Raw genomic sequence first — 22,735 nt, 5'->3', positions numbered from 1 at the left:
TATATATTTTTTTTTTTCTGTACAGGGTCTGTTACGTTTATGTCTTTTACTACATTCTACTAATTAAAATGTACTGAGGTATACAATGCAGTAAAACATTGTAGTTAACGATATATCGTGCCGTTCTAGATTCCTGAAATAGGCTACACATTACAGTGAGGTTTTAATAGTTTTAAGTTGTAATGTTAGCATTCATTTGTGTGTATTTATCTGTATTGTGGGTGTGTGCACTTCACCATGAAGAAATAAAAACACAACACAGCAGGATCTTAAACAAGTATGTATTGAATGATGGCTTACATATGCAAATTCAATTTCCAAGACGCTTGGCATACCTTTGTCCATTCTTTAACATTACGAGCCTGACATGTGACTAAAGCCTGCAGGACGCCTCTCTTTATTGGCTCACACAGCGGACTTTCCCAAGATGTTTTCCCCTTGTGACAAACCCTCAGAGTCAGAGTTGTAGATATTGTTTTTATATTAACAACTCAGATAACAATCATTCAAATTTTGAATCCGACCAATTGCCTCTTTATTTAGTGACTCGTGTCAATTAGAAAATAAAACCATCTTGTGTGTAGGGCTGCTGTTATGAACAAAGCTTTGCTCTGTTTCTTAACTTACAAAAAAGCCCTACACCCTTCTTAAATCACACTTCACCACTTTACTCCTGTTAGGATAATGCATGAGGCGTATGATATGGCACAAAATAATCTTGATTTCAATATTTACCTGGAAGTTATATTGTTTGATGATGACTTTGTGAGAGCCAGATTTATCAGCTGCACCATGCATGGACTTCACTAATGTAGAAAGACTGACTTAATGTCCCTGTGCAAGAACAACAACACAAAAACACAGCCCTATCCCCTGTCATGAGACCAGAATGGATTTGCATGCAAAACGATGAGATGAGCTTTACATGGAGAGATAATGCATGTCATATGTCCATGTTACCATGAAAGACAATGTTATTTCCACATTAGAAATGCCACTTCTAATCATACAGTATATTATGCACAAAAAAATGGTGGTACGAAAACCAGAGAAAAATCTTCTGTGGCTCCAAAGAGAAAACAGAAAGAGTATTTTAGAGAGCAAAGTCTACTGATCTGAAACCCCACCAGCCTCGTCCTGCTATTTCCAATCAACGCTGCACTTTGACACATCTGAGTAATGAATTACAAAACAGCTCTCCAACTCACACCACCACCAACCGAGAAAGTTGCATTTCCCGTATACACACAACTTTCCACGGATCCATTTAATATTTAACGGAGTCTTTCTCTACACCACATCATGTTTTATCATAGTCACCGCCACTGATGAGCAACTGTTTTTCAGTAAAGCTTTAAAAAGCAAGACTACCCTGAGAGAAGGTCTAAAACGTGGGCACGCTTGCCAGACCAGAACTGGCTTGAATGGGTTTGGTTTATTAAATCTGTACACTCTATTTCAATATAATCAGCACATTTTGTTCCAAGAATGTAAGATATTATTCTTCTTTTTTTAGTAATTGTGTAATATATATCTCTACATAATACAATCCAAGTCCTCTGAACTATGTAGACATGTGCAAGTGTTTACTACCAACTTCAACGATACAGTAAAGGCAAAGACTTGTGGACACTAAAGTTAGGTTAATGTTGATATTTCAAATTTTTCTCTCAAGTCCTCACAATTATCAAAATCTAAGTGCTGTAAGTAGTTCATACACGAGGTATTGAATATCTAGTTAACTGAGTATAAAATAGAGGCAAAACACATAAAGAACATCTCGCAAGCATGACAAAAAAACTTCCACAGACACAATACACAAGTGGTCAAAGATAATATGAGGGGTACCTGTAACCTTGTGTGTCCTTGAATATAGTGTACTTACAGATTAGATTATGTTGATTAGAGGTCATCTGTATCATGCTCTCAGATCAATTCACAGCACTGTAGTGTTTCTCACGGCAGGTATATCAAACCGCCCCACATCGCAGTATTCTAGCTACAATAAATGACCCACATTTTTAAAAAGTGCACTCAATCAGGGTTGAGGAGGATCATATTATACACATAATATTAGCTCAGAGCAGCATGTTCTTTGTAAAAGACAGATTGTGTTCGTTAAAACTCGCTTCATGTTTTCGATCACGTCTGAGGCATGATACAGATCTGACCCCTCCATTGGTTCTAATAGAGCGGTGCAGGAATGAGTGCTTGAACCCAGCTTAGCATTTGACCACTTCTCAGTCCCTCGTCTTGTTTTTAGAGTTTGTGTTTGGCTAGTAAATGAAGGTCTGTGGTTAACACAAGCTGAATAGGTTTCAGTAAATCCCCACTGAATATGAATTTATAAAACAGCGGTTGCTAACAAGTGTCCAAATGAGACGACTAACCGTCATCACGCCCAACATTAGCCACCTTTAGCTTAGCGGTGGTGACGTGAAGTCATGCGACCGTTCCTTTGCAGCCCAACATTAGCTTTTGGAGTTTGCATCCGTGTATCCTGTCATGTGATCATTCTGTAGTTTGTTTCTATCCAAACGTTAGCTTTTTACTTCTGGATATTGCATTCACTCGTTAACTATTATAAAAGTGGTGTTAATATGTGGAGATGATCCTGCTGAATAAAACGTGTAAGTATCATAAAAGTGTGTAGAAGATTATCTGCAATAATCACATTTTGTCGAGGAAGCTCTTTGCGATGCTAACACACGTCATCCCTGCACCACTCTATACGCGTGTGTCATGTTTATGTATAAGAATGAAACACATGGTCATTGCATGATGTGCATCAACATAATCTGAGGTAAACCAGGTGTCCTGTTACAGTCTGAGAACCAGCGCCTTGGAGGGTCAGAGAGGTAAGCCTGAAAGAAACCGTGTAAACTGTGCTCGTGTAGTGAACGTCTCACTGAAGCACAAGGGCCCTAAACTGTAAACCTCAAGGAGTATACAAAGAAAGAAAACTAAAACACTAAAGTACTCTACTCATTAGATTCTCCTTTTTTCTTGTTTTTTGCAGGGTTTTCAACTTTTTTTTTCTCTTGTTTTCGCTCAAGTATAATCACAGGTGACTAACTACAGAGGATAACAGGGTCAGGTGAGTACCATGCTACATCAGGTTTAGAGAAGGCTATTGCAGACAATTCTACAACATGTACAACCACATTTTATACGTGTGAGTTACAAATAGTTCAAAACATATCACCAAGAAACTAAGTTACATACAAGATGTTGAGTATTTAGAGTCTTAAAGGACTATCCCTCAGTCAGTAGGATTTCATGGTACATGACTTAAACTGTCCAGTCTTACAGACAAAATCTGAAAAATTGCTATTCAAAAAGTAGCAAATTTGGTCAATGTCTCTTTTTCAAATAGTTATAGTGCTTTTAATGGCTTAAGACAGGGGTCTTTTTTAATCTCACCCAGTGGCAATCTACAGAACTTCAGTGTACATTTATGACACCATAGCTGCAAAAGTCTTCATGTCAAGTCCAATAGGTAAAACAACAGCTAGTGCTGTCACATATATCTCAAAGTAGTATGCATTATCAAAAGAAAAACAACAAATACACAATTATAAACTTTTTTTTCTCAACTCTTTTAGTTCTTGCAGGGAATTCAGTTTAGCTTCTCCCGGTGAGTTTTCCGTCTTTTCAGGAGCCAGGCTCCACTCCGAGGATGACCCCCTTGTGTGCCGCGAGGGTCATCCGTACTACATACAAGCAAAAAGACGTTGGTGGGGGGGTTTAATTAAAACTCCCACTCCAGTGTTTCTTCTCGATTGGCCGCCCTCTCTAACCTGTGGATGATGTTATTGAGGTTGGCCATTTTCTCGTTGCGTCTCTGACTGCTTCTGTTGACTTTGGGGCTTTGCAGCTGGCCGGGGTCCAGGCTGTGATTGGTGCTCGTGGAGGGGGGGTTGGGCGAGATGGGGGCGGAGGAGGAGGGGACGGGGGAGACAGACATCATGAGTCCGGGGGAGGACGCTGCGGACGGGGAGTTCAGGGAAACTTCCAAACTGCTGCGGCACGGCTCCGACGAAGCCTTGAAGCTCACCGGATCCACGGGGGACTTCCCAGACTCTTCCCCCCCTCCTTCATGCCTGGACTGGATGTTCCTCTGGGGGCCGTCAGCATACAGACCCTGACCCGGGCTGCTCATCCCCTCCAGGTGAGGCTCCCGACATCCAGACATTGCATCCTCGTGCTCGCTTTTCAGCGGTGGGAACTGCACGGCGGTGGAGAAACACTGGACCCTGGAAGACTTCATCAGCTCACCTCCCTCTTCTTCCTGTTTGACGTGAGGCAGGGAGGTGTGGAAGTGTCCTGAGGGGGGTCTCCGGTCCTCTCCTTCTGAGGGGGGGCTCCGTGTCGCTGAGGGAGAGTAGCTGTGAGGCTCAGCATCCATGTCGTTGTCTTGCAGACCCTCCATCAAAACCTCCCGTCGCATCCTGGACCTGCGCACAAAAAACTGCTGTTAGACTGTGATTGGTCAACCGCTTAGAGATGTCCCACCCCTTAGCCATCACAAACAATGTGTTGGAGCGCTAGCCAATAGGAGCCCTGAGTGTTACATGTCATGTCTATGTAGCAAAAGGACTCATGTACAATACTTAAGTACATTTACTGCCCACAACTTTTGTAAAATACTGGGTTATTAGTAGTACAGCAGTGCAATGTGTTTGTACAGTATATGTAAAAAGTAAGTGTTCAATAAAAAGTAGTCGAGCAAAAAGTATGACAAGTCCGTCAAAATAGTACTTAAGTACAGTACTTGAGTAAATGTACACTCCTGGTTGCAGTTTACAGTGAGACAGCAGGAAAACGGTTGTACGTGTCTGTGGTTGTGGATACTTGCGTACATTTACTAAGTTAGTGCATCACATATTATAAGCATACCATGTTTTATACCTAAAAAGTATGATAATTGCCTCAGAAATGTAGTGGAGTAGAAGTAATAAGCAGCCTTAAATGGAACTATTCAACTAAAGTACAGTACTTGAGTAAATGTACATTCCTAGTTGCAGTTTACAGTAAAACAATTGTTGTGCTTTTATTTAGGTCTTAATGTGTGCATAGGCATAAATGTGTCTGTTTATTGTGTATACAGTATATAGGTATATACATATTTGCATACATATTTGTATATATATTTGTTGTTTTTGTATTCAGGATTGTGGGAAATGGTATTTCGATCTCTCTGTCTGTACACACAAACTGAAAGATTGGCAATAAAGTTGACTTTGACCAGAGCTGGTTGTACGTGCCTGTAGTTGTGGAACCAGTTGATGACGGTGTTGGTCTTCAGGTGGAGCTGCGAGGCCAGGATCTCGATGGTGTTCTGGGAGGGGTATGGCTCCAGGAGGTAGGCCTTCCTCAGCTCCTCCTTCTCCTCAGCGCCCAGCACCACCCGGATTTTCTTGGCCTGGCTGTAGGGCAGAGGTCCAGAGAGGCCAGCGCCGGGCTCACACACTCCGACCGGACACTCGGGGAGTCGCTGTCCGAACCCGTGCTCAGCAGACCGTAACGCCTCTTCAGGTACGCTGAAGAGATACGGTAACACTTTAATGTCAGATCAACAGTGGCGACTGGTCATTAGGGGCACAGCCCCACCTAGTGTCAGCAGAAAGTATTAAAAATAATGATTACAAAAAAATGCAAAACATAAATTAAAAAATATATAAAATATATTTTAAGGTCATGTTTAATCATCTGATTCGTCTCATTGCTGTTTTAGTCAGTGTTCTTCTAATTAGTGTCTACAGTGTGTGCCTATTGAGCTGTTTAGAGCCATGGGACAAAACCCGATCCTGCCCCTCCCTCTCCCTGTCTAAGTGAACGGTGACTGTAAAAACTAAACTGCGCATGCTCAGAATATTTTCCTATTTAATGTGTGTGGCAAAAAAATAATGCACATAAGGGCATAGAGCTGCCATCCCCACCATACGTCATCTCACATCATTCAGAGCTGATTGGCTGTAAGTACGTGTGCCGCGAAAAGTGTGGTGTGTGAAGAGGAGGAGAGAGACGCGTCCTAAAACCCGGAAGTAAGCTGCGCATGGGTTCCCTCCACAAAAAAGCAATGAGATTTCTCCATAGGATTTTAGAAAATAGCTCCAAATAAGGTCTGTGGGAAACAAACCTGTTAGATAAATGCACGTTTTGTTCAGCCGGATAATATCCACATGTCTACCCTACTTTTGTAATTTTCGATTCATAAATCTATTGATTAGATTTATGATAGACTTTTGAAACTACAAGAACATAAGGAGGACTTTTACAAAACAGTAAGAGATTTTTGTCCAGAGGATAGGCAAATGGACTTAATCTTCAAGTCAAGGTAAGACTGTAATTTTGTTGAAAATGGGATCTTACTAAGAGAGAACAATTCAATATTTAAATGATAAAATAAAAATTTTTGGGTATCCTTTTGTTGAACTGTCTGTTTAAAATTAATCGAAGCATCAGACAAAAAAAGCTTTTGAAAATAATATTATATTTTGATTTAGGTCAAAATATAATAGTTGTAAACCTGAAGAGTCAGAGCCTCAGCAGCCATGAACCTCACTGCAGAAGCTTATAGACATCTACGTTTTTTGTGCCCCACCACTTTTGTACATATAAAAACGCCACTGCAGATCAAGTCTGAAATGTGACTTGCATCACAGCAGCTCCATGTGTCACATCAACATGGACAGATATCAAGACACAACACATGAGAAACAAACAACACACATTTAACATAACGGCACAATCACTGAGAGAAAACCTGCTCAAAGTACAAGAAACCTCAAGGAGAGAAACAGAGGAGGATCCCTCTCCCAGGACGGACAGACGTGCAATAGATGCCGTGTGTAAATATACATATTCATGGCTCCTACAGAGACACATCGTGCGCACACACCTTTCTTCTCCATCTTCTTCATGGCCCGCAGCTTGTCCACGTTGTGCGGGTCGTTGAGCCACAGCTGCATGCGGACAAACGGCTCGCGGCCCTTCAGGCTCAGCTTGTGCCAGGGCTTTGGTCTGGAGAGCAGGTCGGACACGGAGCCCTGCGTCAGGCCCAGGACCGTCTCCCCGAACAGACGCTGGCCTGGGGAGACACACACACACACACACACACACACACACACACACACACACACACACACACACACACACACACACACACACACACACACACACACACACACACACACACACACACACACACCGTTCAGTTAGCAAGAACTCTAAATGAACAAGTCTAACACACATAAACCCAAGATACCCAACAAATCAGCCCCCCCCTTGCCTTCACCTGCAATATGTAGCTTAACGGCCCGTCCACACAGCGGCGTGCGTTGACGCTTGGAGGTGGGCGTATCTGAAGCTTGTGGATTTTTTGCGAACAACGCGACCAACAACCAATCACATGAATCTCCCGCCCCCGACATACACATCAATAGCAATGTTAAAACGAAGTAAACTGGATATAAAATCCCCAAACAGGCGAAAACCTACCAGTTTCACCCACTGTCTCTGCCACCTCCCTCCATGCCTCGCTCCTCCGGTTTGTATCCCGGTAGATGAACAGAGACTGATCATACAGCACCGGGTGATTCACTACCGCTACAATGAATTTTCCCTCAATGTTTTTGGAATATGAGGAAATGACCTGCGTAGTCTCTCCCAGCATACACGCGGTTTGATTGGCTAGCGATTGTACTGGCAGATTTGCATAAACGGGATTTCATTGGCTGACGCCTCCGTCGAGGCGTCAAAAGTTGAACATTGCTCAACTTTTGACGCCAGCTACGCTCCACGTCGCTTCCAAAAATGCAGTTCGGCTAAAAGTGACGTCACCCCATTCAAAGTGAATGGGCAGAAGCGTTGGAAGCTTCAACGCACGCCGCTGTGTGGACGTGCCGTAAAGGTCCCCTATTATGCAAAATGCACTTCTTCATGTCTCTTCTACATCAACATGTGTCCCCTCTTCTTCATGTCTCTTCTACATCAACATGTGTCCCCTCTTCTTCATGTCTCTTCTACATCAACATGTGTCCCCTCTTCTTCATGTCTCTTCTACATCAACATGTGTCCCCTCTTGTTCATGTCTCTTCTACATCAACATGTGTCCCCTCTTCTCCATGTCTCTTCTACATCAACATGTGTCCCCTCTTCTTCATGTCTCTTCTACATCAACATGTGTCCCCTCTTCTTCATGTCTCTTCTACATCAACATGTGTCCCCTCTTCTTCATGTCTCTTCTACATCAACATGTGTCCCCCTCTTCTTCATGTCTCTTCTACATCAACATGTGTCCCCTCTTCTTCATGTCTCTTCTACATCAACATGTGTCCCCTCTTCTTCATGTCTCTTCTACATCAACATGTGTCCCCTCTTCTTCATGTCTCTTCTACATCAACATGTGTCCCCTCTTGTTCATGTCTCTTCTACATCAACATGTGTCCCCTCTTCTCCATGTCTCTTCTACATCAACATGTGTCCCCTCTTCTTCATGTCTCTTCTACATCAACATGTGTCCCCTCTTCTTCATTTCTCTTCTACATCAACATGTGTCCCCTCTTCTTCATGTCTCTTCTACATCAACATGTGTCCCCTCTTCTTCATGTCTCTTCTACATCAACATGTGTCCCCTCTTCTTCATGTCTCTTCTACATCAACATGTGTCCCCTCTTCTTCATGTCTCTTCTACATCAACATGTGTCCCCTCTTGTTCATGTCTCTTCAACATCAACATGTGTCCCCTCTTCTTCATGTCTCTTCTACATCAACAGGTGTCCCCTCTTCTTCATGTCTCTTCTACATCAACATGTGTCCCCTCTTCTTCATGTCTCTTCTACATCAACATGTGTCCCCTCTTCTTCATGTCTCTTCTACATCAACATGTGTCCCCTCTTCTTCATGTCTCTTATACATCAACATGTGTCCCCTCTTCTTCACGTCTCTTCTATATCAACATGTGTCCCCTCTTCTTCATTTCTCTTCTACATCAACATGTGTCCCCTCTTCTTCACGTCTCTTCTATATCAACATGTGTCCCCTCTTCTTCATGTCTCTTCTACATCAACATGTGTCCCCTCTTCTTCATGTCTCTCCTACATCAACATGTGTCCCCTCTTCTTCATGTCTCTTCTACATCAACATGTGTCCCCTCTTCTTCATTTCTCTTCTACATCAACATGTGTCCCCTCTTCTTCATGTCTCTTCTACATCAACATGTGTCCCCTCTTCTCATGTCTCTTCTACATCAACATGTGTCCCCTCTTCTTCATGTCTCTTCTATATCAACATGTGTCCCTCTCTTCTTCATTTCTCTTCTACATCAACATGTGTCCCTCTTCTTCATGTCTCTTCTACATCAACATGTGTCCCCTCTTCTTCATGTCTCTTCTACATCAACATGTGTCCCTTTCTCCATGTCTCTTCTACATCAACATGTGTCCCCTCTTCCTTCCATGTTCTTCTACATCAACATGTGTCCCCTCTTCTTCATGTCTCTTCTACATCAACATGTGTCCCCTCTTCTTCATTTCTCTTTTACATCAACATGTGTCCCCTCTCTTCATGTCTCTTCTACATAAACATGTGTCCCCTCTATCTAATCATGTCTCTTCTACATCAACATGTGTCCCCTCTTCTTCATGTCTCTTCTACATCAACATGTGTCCCCTCTTCTTCATGTCTCTTCTACATCAACATGTGTCCCCTCTTCTTCATGTCTCTTCTACATCAACATGTGTCCCCTCTTCTTCATGTCTCTTCTTCGAACATTCAACATGTGTGCCCCATCTTCTCCATGTCGCCTTCTACATCAACATGTGTCCCCCTCTGCCTTTCATGTCTCTTCGTACGAGCAACATGGTGTCCCCCCGCTTCTCCATGTCTCTTCTTACATCAAACATGTGTCCCCTCCTTCATTCATGTCTCTTCTACATCAACATGTGGGTCCCCTCTTCTCATGTCGATTCTACTTCTACATCAAAAATGTTGTTCCCCGCTTGCTTCATGTCTCTTCAACATCAACATGTGTCCCTCTTCCTTCATGTCGCTTCTACAAATCAACCATGTGGTCCCTCTTCTCATGTTCTCTTCTACATCAACCAACATGTGTCCCCGCTTCTTCTGCATGTCTCTTCTACATCAACAAATGTGTCCCCCTCTATGGAAAGAAGATCTGAAAGTTTCAGGAACAAAGATTCCTCGTCACTCTTTTGATCCATTTCTATAAAAACCTGTCTGAAAATGAGCTGATCAGATTTTGGCCACTTTATGATGTCATAACAATGTGTTGTCTTGTGTAAGCATTAGCCAATCAGCAACCAAGGTAACCCCCCCCCCCCCCTTATCACCTGAATCTCCTCCTAGAGCACCATTCAGTTCTTTGTAACCAAATGTCTCTCAGAGGGGCGTGGGGAGGGGCTCCTTATTTTAATCTAAAGTAACAGACAGTGGCTGTTTCACAATCTCGAGGATTCTGGCTTCCAAGCCAATATTTCAAGGATGCTACGTCATCGAGTGCCGCCAAAGGACTGTTCCAATCTCCAGCATACTTGGAATTCCACAGAGGCCGCGTCCTTGGTTTGGGGGAGATTTCGAGGCTGCACATGGGTAAACTTCGCGGAGAATGGCTGAACCGACGCAGCACACATTTAAATGTAAGTATGTAGTGGCGTAGAACATGTGTTGGTAAATATGTTAAAGTGGGAAAAGTACTGCGGTGTGAACGCGCCTATGGGGGACCTTTTAAAGGAGACCCATACGGACCAGGAAGAGACTCAAAATGACCAAGCGAAACATAGAAAAGCCTTGAATCTTGAACTCAGACCCACCCAGGTTGTTGTCCGTCAGCACCTCCTTCACCTTCTTGGTGATGGTGTAGGTGTCGAGCTCCGAAGCGACGGCCACCAGCTCCTGGATGCCCAGCGGCTGGGGCGGCTGCTGGGGGGCCATGAGGCCGGGGGGGGGCTTCCCTCCGTCGGGGTGGGGGGGCAGCAGCAGGCCCTCTGGCTGCTGGTTCTCCTTGCTGCTCTCTAGAGACAGGCTGCCGGGCTCCAGGGGGCTCTCAGCGGGGGAGGGGGGCGGCGAGGGGGACGACTGGGCCGTCACCGGGCTCTGATCTGCATCTTAAGGAAAAAAGAAATTTAAAAAAACAACTTTCACAACAACGAAAGAGAAAGATTGTCCTTTTTTTAACGTATGCAACAATTAGTCTTTCTTTTGGACGGCTTCAAAGGACTAAACTTACTTTTTTGTGTCTTTATTTCCCACATTTGAAATTGAACAGGCCAAACGGGCATTAGCCCAAGATACCTATAAAGTAAGAGACCCATACTGACCAGGAAGAGATTCAAAATGGCCAAAAAGAGACTTACAGCGACTATGGAAGGTGGGCAAAATACTACAAAGAAATGCACAACACACAGACGAGAAATTGATACAGAAATACCCAAAGAATTACAAAGAAGTGACTCAAAACAACAACAAAGACAAACAAAATGGCAAAGACCTTCAATGTGACCATGAACAGACACAAAATGGCTACAAAGACACAACATGTGCACAAAAAACTGATATAAAATGATGAAAAATGATGAAAAACAAGGCGAAAAGTGATCACCACAAATGATTTTTGGCACTAACTCATCTCAAGTGTGATTCTGGCTTCTCTTTTTGTGTGTGTGTGTGTGTGTGTGTGTGTGTGTGTGTGTGGTGTGTGTGTGTGTTGTGTGTGTTGTGGGTGTGTGTGTGGTGTGTGTGGTGTGTGTGTGTGGTGTGTGTGTGTGTGTTGTGTGTGTGTGTGTGTGTGGTGTGTGTGTGTGTGTGTGTGTGTGTGTGTGTGTGTGTGTGTGTGTGTGTGTGTGTGTCTCACCCAGAGTGTGTCCGTGGTGGAGGGGCGGGTTGAGGCTCTGGCCCAGTTGGTCCAGGAGCCACAGCTGCATGCGGATGAACGGCTCGCGACCTTTCTGAGTGAGTTTGCTCCAGGGTTTGGGTCGGGACAGCATGTCGGACACAGAGCCCTGAGACAGACCCAGGATCTGCAGAACACACAGGGAAGTATAACTTAATACATAACACAGGTAATTATACTTTATATATTGAATACAGGTTAATGCATGTAACCTGCACCTGCACCATATCACACAGCTTAAAATATGATATTTCTTACAGGTAAATATAGTTCTCTTGAGCGCCGCCCAGAGTGGCTGCCTGTACTGAGCAGCTCTTCCTCCGGCTCATGCCACCTACAGAAGTTCTCTGACGACTCCTCCATTGTCAGCTGCATCACAGATGACAATGAGGAGGAGTACAGGGCCCTGGTGGAGAACTTCGTAGGCTGGTGTGACAACAATCACCTCCAGCTCAACATCAGCAAGACTAAGGAGCTTCAGGCGGAGCAGGAAGAGGCCTCTGACCCCCATCACCATCAGGGGGAAGGATGTGGAGGTGGTGAACAGCTACAAGTTCCTGGGAGTGCACTTAAACAATAAACTGGACTGGACAGACAACACTGATGCTCTCCTCAGGAAGGGACAGAGCAAGCTGTTCTTCCTGAGGAGGCTCAGGTCCTTCACCGTGTGCACGAGGCTGCTGCAGATGTTCTACCAGTCTGTGTGCTCGTCTTTGCCGTGGTGTGCTGGGGTGGAAACACAAACACTAGGGACACTGGCAGGCTGAACAAGCTCGTGAGGAAGGCTAGCTCTGTAGTGGGAGTTCAACTGGACAATCTGGAGGAGGTGGCAGAGGGGAGGACGAGGAGGAAGCTCGACAGCATCCTAGAGAACCCCTCCCACCCACTCCACGCAGAGCTAGTGAAGATGAAGAGTACGTTCAGCCACAGACTCATCCCTCCACGACAACGCACCAAGCGCCTCGGACAGTCCTTTGTGCCTGGAGCCATCAGGCTGCACAATAAGGGGTTAATGATGAAAAAGAAATCAAATGAAATCACTGGACATAAATATACACTGTTTCCACAACCCATGCTAACATAATTAGTAGTAGACCAAATAGGCAGATATGTCACTATGTGTACAGATGTCCATTTTCACTTGTCACTTTAACTCATTCCGTACTTTATAACTTAGATGACCAAATATGTATATACTGACAGTTATTTACTCTTATTTTTACTCATCTCCTATTTCATAGTCTTTTATTTTTATTATCATTATTATTTTAAAAAAAAATTATCTTGATTTTATTTATTTTAGATTTTATGAATCTGTGTGAATCTTTGCGGTCCTGTTTTTTCACGCTGTTGCTGCTTTTGCACAACTGAATTTCCCCACGGGGATTAATAAAGGTTCATCTTATCTTAGTTTATACAATACAGGTGCATTTTATCGGCACTATCAATTACAGCTTTATATAGTTGTTATATATATATAATATAAGTTGTTTCATTGTACCTGCAACTGCACCATGAAACACATTTAAATATGTTTTATATATGAAATACAGCTAATTATATGTTGTATGTAATACAGGTTGATGCATGTAACCTGCACATGCTTTTTGTGACAATACGAACAAGAAATGTATTAAAGAAATGATAATGCCACAGTGTCAAATCTGTCACCAAATCCGCCTTCTACCACCTAAAGAACATTGCCAGAATCCGGCCTTCACTCTCTGAGTCTGTGGCAGAAACCCTGGTACACGCCTTCATTACATCCCGTCTGGACTATTGCAATGGAGTCCAGTCCGGGGTTCCCAGCAAAACCCTGGACAGGCTCCAATACGTCCAGAACTCTGCCGCCAGGCTTCTCACCCACACCAAGCCATGGCACCATATCACCCCCACCCTCATCCTCCTACACTGGCTGCCGGTCAAGTCCCGGATTCAATACAAAACTCTCATCCTCACGTACAAGTCCCTCCATACCCTCGCCCCCAGTACTTATCGGACCTCCTCCATCCCTACACCCCCTCTCGGAGTCTGCGGTCCTCAGACACGGGCCTGCTCTCCATCCCCCGCTCTCACCTCCGAACTGTTGCTGACAGGGCGTTCAGTGTTGCGGCCCCCACCCTCTGGAATGCACTTCCTGCCGAGATCCGTAATGCTGCCTCCCTGGACATCTTCAAATCATCACTAAAAACACACCTGTTCACCCTGGCCTTCAGGCCCTAGCCCTTTTCTGGTCCCCCGGCTTCCTTTATTTACTTCTTTGGTTTGCCCGTTGATTGTCTGTTTGTTTTGTTTGTCCACCATGTACAGCGACCTTGGGTCCCTTGAAAGGCGCTATATAAATATCATTTATTATTATTATTATTATTAGTACAGAAGCTCTTTCTGTAAAGCCTCAGTGATGCACTTTGAGCAAACAGCCACTAGAGGGCGACATTACATTACAAATGTTTATGATAAGTCCTTTTTTACTCGTAGTTTAAGCACTTTTCATGGAGATAAAGAACATCCATGGTCATGAGTTTATTCACTCAGACAACTACTAGGAAAACGCCCCTAAAGACTTTCAGACAGCTTCTAGTTCACCTGCTTTAAATCAAGCATTTCAGAGCCCTCAAATCCTCTTTTTGTTTTAAGTCTACACACTGGACCTGGTCTTGCCTCAGTTAATTTGGTTTGCTAATAATGATTACATATAGGACTAGGATACCCATGCAGACCTGACACCAAGGACATAATGAGCACCATTTACCGGCTAGAAAAATATATGCAAATTAGCTGCTTATATTTTGAACATCCAAAAGCCATTTGGTTTGAAGAGTGAAAATATTATTTTGCAAGCTGGCTGTATGCGATGCAACTGCAATATGATTACCATATCAAAAGTCACAAGTTATATTATTGGACTTTATTAAATATGTCTACTCAGTGTAAAATGCTTATGCTATCCTCTGCTAGTGTATGAGAAGTCCTCGGTTCAGGAGTGTAATTGTTCTCGTATTTTCACATTTTGTGCAGTGAGAACAGATTCTACATTAGCATACAAGCGTGTTGCATGAGATTTATTTTAAAGACATATAATGTTCATTGTCAGCTTCATATCAGTATGTAGTGTCTCTACTTTAAAGAGTCCTCTCCTGCTGATGTTCAGGTGTATATCAGTATGTAGTGTCTCTACTTTAAAGAGTCCTCCCCTGCTGATGTTCAGGTGTATATCAGTATGTAGTGTCTCTACTTTAAAGAGTCCTCTCCTGCTGATGTTCAGGTGTATATCAGTATGTAGTGTCTCTACTTTAAAGAGTCCTCTCCTGCTGATGTTCAGGTGTATATCAGTATGTAGTGTCTCTACTTTAAAGAGTCCTCTCCTGCTGATGTTCAGGTGTATATCAGTGTGTAGTGCCTCTACTTTAAAGAGTCCTCTCCTGCTGATGTTCAGGTGTATATCAGTATGTAGTGTCTCTACTTTAAAGAGTCCTCTCCTGCTGATGTTCAGGTGTATATCAGTATGTAGTGTCTCTACTTTAAAGAGTCCTCTCCGGCTGATGTTCAGGTGTATATCAGTATGTAGTGTCCTCTACTTTAAAGAGTCCTCTCCTGCTGATGTTCAGGTGTATATCAGTATGTAGTGTCTCTACTTTAAAGAGTCCTCTCCTGCTGATGTTCAGGTGTATATCAGTATGTAGTGTCTCTACTTTAAAGAGTCCTCTCCTGCTGATGTTCAGGTGTATATCAGTATGTAGTGTCTCTACTTTAAAGAGTCCTCTCCTGCTGATGTTCAGGTGTATATCAGTATGTAGTGTCTCTACTTTAAAGAGTCCTCTCCTGCTGATGTTCAGGTGTATATCAGTATGTAGTGTCTCTACTTTAAAGAGTCCTCTCCTGCTGATGTTCAGGTGTATATCAGTATGTAGTGTCTCTACTTTAAAGAGTCCTCTCCTGCTGATGTTCAGGTGTATATCAGTATGTAGTGTCTCTACTTTAAAGAGTCCTCTCCTGCTGATGTTCAGGTGTATATCAGTATGTAGTGTCTCTACTTTAAAGAGTCCTCTCCTGCTGATGTTCAGGTGTATATCAGTATGTAGTGTCTCTACTTTAAAGAGTCCTCTCCTGCTGATGTTCAGGTGTATATCAGTATGTAGTGTCTCTACTTTAAAGAGTCCTCTCCTGCTGATGTTCAGGTGTATATCAGTATGTAGTGTCTCTACTTTAAAGAGTCCTCTCCTGCTGATGTTCAGGTGTATATCAGTATGTAGTGTCTCTACTTTAAAGAGTCCTCTCCTGCTGATGCTCAGGTGTATATCAGTATGTAGTGTCTCTACTTTAAAGAGTCCTCTCCTGCTGATGTTCAGGTGTCTATCAGTATGTAGTGTCTCTACTTTAAAGAGTCCTCTCCTGCTGATGTTCAGGTGTATATCAGTATGTAGTGTCTCTACTTTAAAGAGTCCTCTCCTGCTGATGTTCAGGTGTATATCAGTATGTAGTGTCTCTACTTTAAAGAGTCCTCTCCTGCTGATGTTCAGGTGTATATTAGTATGTAGTGTCTCTACTTTAAAGAGTCCTCTCCTGCTGATGTTCAGGTGTATTTCAGTATGTAGTGTCTCTACTTTAAAGAGTCCTCTCCTGCTGATGTTCAGGTGTATATCAGTATGTAGTGTCTCTACTTTAAAGAGTCCTCTCCTGCTGATGTTCAGGTGTATATCAGTATGTAGTGTCTCTACTTTAAAGAGTCCTCTCCTGCTGATGCTCAGGTGTATATCAGTATGTAGTGTCTCTACTTTAAAGAGTCCTCTCCTGCTGATGTTCAGGTGTCTATCAGTATGTAGTGTCTCTACTTTAAAGAGTCCTCTCCTGCTGATGTTCAGGTGTATATCAGTATGTAGTGTCTCTACTTTAAAGAGTCCTCTCCTGCTGATGTTCAGGTGTATATCAGTATGTAGTGTCTCTACTTTAAAGAGTCCTCTCCTGCTGATGTTCAGGTGTATATCAGTATGTAGTGTCTCTACTTTAAAGAGTCCTCTCCTGCTGATGTTCAGGTGTATATCAGTATGTAGTGTCTCTACTTTAAAGAGTCCTCTCCTGCAGATGTTCAGGTGTATATCAGTATGTAGTGTCTCTACTTTAAAGAGTCCTCTCCTGCTGATGTTCAGGTGTATATCAGTATGTAGTGTCTCTACTTTAAAGAGTCCTCTCCTGCTGATGTTCAGGTGTATATCAGTATGTAGTGTCTCTACTTTAAAGAGTCCTCTCCTGCTGATGTTCAGGTGTATATCAGTATGTAGTGTCTCTACTTTAAAGAGTCCTCTCCTGCTGATGTTCAGGTGTATATCAGTGTGTAGTGTCTCTACTTTAAAGAGTCCTCTCCTGCTGATGTTCAGGTGTATATCAGTATGTAGTGTCTCTACATGTCTCCATGCTTTAATGTTCAAAAAGCTCTTTATTGTTCTCATACTGCCTGTGCTGCAGCACCTCTTTTCACCCTCTGTCTGAAACCAGAGCCCAGTCTGCTCTGATTGGTTAGGTGGCCGGCTCTGTTGTGATTGGTCAACCGATCACAAGCTCTAGCCAATAGAAGCGCATGTGTTACATCATGATGTCACTATGTTCAGGAAGTCAACAAAGGAGTCCAATGGAGGCGTTCACACACACACACACACACACACACACACACAACACACACACACACACCACACACACACACACACAACACACACACACACACACACACAACACCACACACACACACACACACACCACACACACACACACACACACACACACACACACACACACACACACACACACACACACACACACACACACACACACACACACACACACACACACTTCAGAAAGCGGATTCATAAGACTCTTTCAAACCTTCTCTCCGAAGATCCTCTGGCAGATGCCGTTCTTGGCCAGCTTCTCCTTCACCTGGCGGGTGAGCTCCAGCGTGTCCACCTCGCGGTACATGTACATCTCGTACTGCTCTGGGGTCAGCGGGGGCACGGTGGGCTTCAGGGCGCGCGGGATGTAAGCCGGATAGTAAGAGAGTCCTCCTCGTGGCCCTGGACCCGGAGACTCCCCGCTCATTGAGGTGTCCGACTCCACCTTCACCTCCACCACCTTCATAAGTGTTGGGAAAATACTGAGTGTCTCTGTCCAACATGAGAGTAACACGATAACAAAGGTATCCCAACTGTAGCTGTGAACATGACAGGATGTGTGATTACCTAGAAGAGCATCAGGACTGTTTGAGGCATTTGATAGCTATGTGATTAACATGAGGATTCAGCCTCTATGGAGAGAGACATCAAGCATGCTCATTTCTGACGTGGAGCTAATCTGAAGTAAACATTGAATACTGCTTTCTATTCCTCCATCTTGTGACTGTGTAACTCTCTCTCTTGGATATCAGCATGTGAAGGACACTGTTCAGGAACTAGTAGATGCTCTGTATGTGATGACTGCTTCCATTCTGGAGAGGATCACAAATACATGGATCCTGAGACTGAAGATCAAGCCGGTGACGAGTGATTATTAACATTTTAAAGTGGACCTATCATGCTATGTTTGAATAATATTTTTCGGGTTCCAGAAAAAGTCCAATTTTTAGGAAAAAGCCATCATTAGAGAAAAAGTCATAATTCCTCCATCTTGTGACTGTGTAACTCCCTCTCTTGGATATCAGCATGTGAAGGACACTGTTCAGGAACTAGTTGATGCTCTGTATGTGATGACTACTTCCATTCTGGAGAGGATCACAGGTACGTGGATCCTGAGGCTGAAGCTCAAGCCGGGGACCAGAGAGTAACAGTAACATCACTAAAGGGTAAAATGGTTGAAACAAATCAACAAAATATATATATATATATTCACCTTCACCAGCTCCTCCTCGGCCCCCGATGCCTCCTCGCTGTTTGTTTGAAACTCTCCATTTTCCAGGCGGGGCCACGGTCGGGGGAGAATTGGGGGTCCAGAGGAGGAGGTGGAAGACAGGGAGGGGGAGACTGAATTAAAAGGTAGAGAACTCCCCCCTCCACTGAGCACCATGGACCCCCGCTCGTGGCTCCAGTGCTGGTCGAAGTAGCTCCCCACCTCCCCGATTTCAGACTTCACTTTGCGGATGATGTTCTGCACGAAAGCGGCGGGGGAGAGGACGCTGAGGGGGGTCTGCGGGCTGCTGATTGGGTTAGCCATGCAGAGGGTGACTCCTCCCTCTTCTTGTTTGATGGACAGGGGTCTCTGTGGGGCTCTGGAGCGCTCGGGGGGGCCCAGACGCTCCACCTGAGGGCCGGATCCAGCAGAGGGGCTCCTCCCACAGACCTCCATCTCCATGATGGCGTGTTGCTGCGCCTCCATCTCCCTCCTCGCCTGCACCAGGATGTTCTTTATGGTGTCATCGGAGCTGCTGCCCGGCCCGATGCTGCTGCGGCCCGACGACGAGCTGAGGAGAGACCGCCCCTCGCCTGGGACACAAGCACACTGACTTTAACAACACACTGACTTTAACAACACATTTTGAAAACACTGACTTTAACAACACATTTTGAAAACACACTGACTTTAAAAACACATTTTGAAAACACTGACTTTAAAAACACATTTTGAAAACACTGACTTTAACAACACATTTTGAAAACACACTGACTTTAAAAACATATTTTGAAAACACTGACTTTAAAAACACATTTTGAAAACACTGACTTTAAAAACACATTTTGAAAACACTGACTTTAAAAACACATTTTGAAAACACTGACTTTAAAAACACATTTTGAAAACACTCTGACTTTAAAAACACATTTTGAAAACACTCTGACTTTAAAAACACATTTTGAAAACACTCTGACTTTGAAAAACACATTTTGAAAACATGTCTTTGAAAAACAACTTTCGATAAGACTTGTTTTGCCAGATGAGATAAGTTGTGCAGTGTGCATACTTGCTACTTACTGTGTAACTTTGTCTATGCAACCAATGTCTGTAATGCATTAAAGATAGCATACTTACATTGTTATAAGCACTCATAAGTATTCACATGTTATCCCACAGGCCATAAGACTGCTAAACACCTGAGCTCTGTTAAACATTCCTGTTTGCTTTGAATCAATCAACCGTATTTCATTGTGTCTTAATTTACATTATTTAATTTCATCTTCTGTTCTTGTACATGTTATAGACTTTTTGCACTACTTTGTATTTTATTATATATGTTGCATTGTTGGAGGAGCTCAGGTCAGAATAATTTCATTGCCATTTCTACACTGTAGCTTTGTGCATATGATGATAACACCTTTGAATCTTGAATTGTTTTTTAACCGTAAGAAAGATTTCTAAAATCACTTTTTGGAAGGTAGAAAAATGTTGCAAATGTTTTTTTGGTTTCAAGTTACTTTGTGTAACTCTTTTATTATAATATCTTATTTGGGAAGTTATACTGAGTGTAGGAGTTGATTTTCAACCCTAAGGTAACACTTTCTATACAACCCATGTCTATAATGCATAATTAACAGGCTGAAATGTGTTATTATCTGTTTATAGCTCTGTATAATCATTTGTATAAAGCTTCCCGTCGCCTGGGACAGACTCTGGCTTTAAAAACAGCTTTCGATAAAAATGTGTTTTCCCAGATGAAGGTTAGGACCAACAAGTTGCTCATAAACATTTTTTGTTTGAAGCTATGCAGTGTGCATTCTTGAAACTTTGCGTAACTCTTAGCAACCGATGTCTACGGTTCATATTTGCTGCTCACTCAATTACATTTCTTTCTCAAAGTTCATAATACAAATATATGTATAATTGTTTTGCAATGGACAATAGTCACAGTTAAAGGTCACCTGCTATTTCTAGGCAATAGCATAGGTCTCAGATATATACAAATATATATAAAAAACATGTCTATGAAGTGTTTTGCTCAAAATACCAAACAGATCATTCTAGCCATGCCTCATATCCCTCTATTTCACTTCCTGTTTCTAAAGTGCTGATTTGGGGATAAAGCTTTAAAAAATAAAAAGCAGGGGTCTGAGCTCATGCGGACCCGGCAGCTACTGTCTAAACTAAATGCTGCCGTGATGAAACGCCATATCATGGATTATCAAGGATTCTCTCTGAAACAGTCTGGAGCTCAAAGGCTTTCTCTCTTGCCGGTTATACCACAAGGTGAGTTCCTTTTTACTTCTTGCTTCTTCACACACATGCTCTCCAGTACAGGTTAGCTCTGAGTGTTAGCGATGCTAATGTAAACACAGACCATATTACGTCCAAAACAGTCGGGCATTGTTTCTGATAGCAACGTTTCTGATTGGGCCGTGGGTCCGCATTTCAGATATTACGTCATATCGGACACAAATCTGGATCAGCTCCGTTGTTCCCCGTTTTTAGAGATTTGGGTACGGAGGAAAAGAGAGAGAGTTTTATTTTCTGACGCTGCGTGAGTTCCCCGACACACCGGGGACACATCTTTATGTAGAGAAGACATCACAAAGTGCATTTTGCATGATAGGTCCCCTTTAAAATGTATAATAATGCGGTTAAAAGTTTACCAGTGGGCTTGTTTACTTTAATAAGAGTTATTTATTTAACCTTTTCTTTATTATAACGGCGATTATAATACATCACAACTTTGAGAAAATACAATACATATTGGATAAATAAATTCATTGCATAAGCAGTATTTATTGAGTATTATGGTATTCGACTTTATAAGTAATTATAAAATGCTTCATAATGTTATATTATTTTTGTTATACAGCATGATACATATGTACTGGTTCCTACAATGATTATTAAACATCGATTTAAGCAGTTTACTGTATAACGCTTTACAAGTAAAAAAATGCATTATATTGTGGGAATAAGTTACTACTACTCTTTGGTTCTTGCAAAAATAAATTGAATTGTATTTATGCACTGAATGTTAGTATTATGATATATATAAGTTATAACATGCTTCATAGTGTGCCATAATTATTGCTATAAATCATTATGAATATGTACGTGTTTCTCCATTGATAATTAAACAGCGATATAAGCAGTTTACTGTATAACAGTTCTTTAAAAAATGCATTATATTGTGGGAATATTTTACTTTAACTACTACACTTTGGTTCTTGCAAAAATTAATCGAATGCAATTTTAGTATTATGATACCTGACCTTATAAGAAGTTACAACATGCGTCATAGTGTGCCATAATTATTGTTTTACAGCATGATAAATATGTACGTGTTCCTACAATGACAATTAAACAGCGACATAAGCAGTTTACTGTATAACGCTTCTTTAAAAAACGCATTATAGGCATGGCCCTTTCATATTAAGTTGCAACAAAATGATCCAAATGCATGATAAAGACGGTAAACATCAATAAAAGTCAAATCAATCAATATGTCTCTCTGCCTCCCCCTCACCTCCCCTCTGGGACTGGATCTCCTTCTTGGCTTGCTCCAGGATGTTCCTGATGGCGTCGTCTGACCCAGTTTCAGGAGTTCGGATGCGAGGAGTGATGCTCCCTGCCACAGAGGGTAAGAGAGAGAGGAGGGGGAGAGAGGGTGAGTGGGATGGCTGATCAGAGAGCACTTCCAAGGCTTTGCTTTTGACTGCTAGATCAATGGCTGCCTTTGAGCGCGTGCTGTCTGAGGGTGCAGTGTACGGGAAGCTCAACTTTCAAACGCTGAGAATCTGGGGAGAAAACAAAGTTTAAAAGTAACACTACAAACACGGAGGAGGGAGACGAGAAGGAGAAGGCGGGGATTCGATGCACAGGTCCAGAATCTAAGCCACTAAATAAAGGTTGCATGAAGATATGTGCTCTTAAAAA

At 42.8% G+C, this 22,735-nt stretch overlaps 1 protein-coding gene across 1 annotated transcript; it reads right to left on the bottom strand.

Annotated features, from left to right (window-relative positions):
• Window positions 1-267: 267 nt before the first annotated feature.
• On the bottom strand, window positions 268-22,427 carry LOC117560030 (homeobox protein cut-like 2; the record flags this gene model as incomplete). The annotated part of the gene is given in 9 exon segments (XM_034236781.1): window positions 268-4,457; window positions 5,268-5,440; window positions 5,443-5,543; window positions 6,905-7,093; window positions 10,836-11,129; window positions 11,876-12,041; window positions 17,792-18,037; window positions 18,791-19,380; window positions 22,326-22,427. Coding segments are annotated over 9 exon segments (2,567 nt in total), but the record flags the coding sequence as incomplete, so codon positions are not given.
• Window positions 22,428-22,735: the final 308 nt, after the last annotated feature.

Source organism: Gymnodraco acuticeps, unplaced genomic scaffold (assembly GCF_902827175.1).
Source record: "Gymnodraco acuticeps unplaced genomic scaffold, fGymAcu1.1, whole genome shotgun sequence".
Lineage (NCBI taxonomy): Eukaryota > Metazoa > Chordata > Actinopteri > Perciformes > Bathydraconidae > Gymnodraco > Gymnodraco acuticeps.
This window is presented reverse-complemented; position numbering and strand designations above follow the sequence as displayed.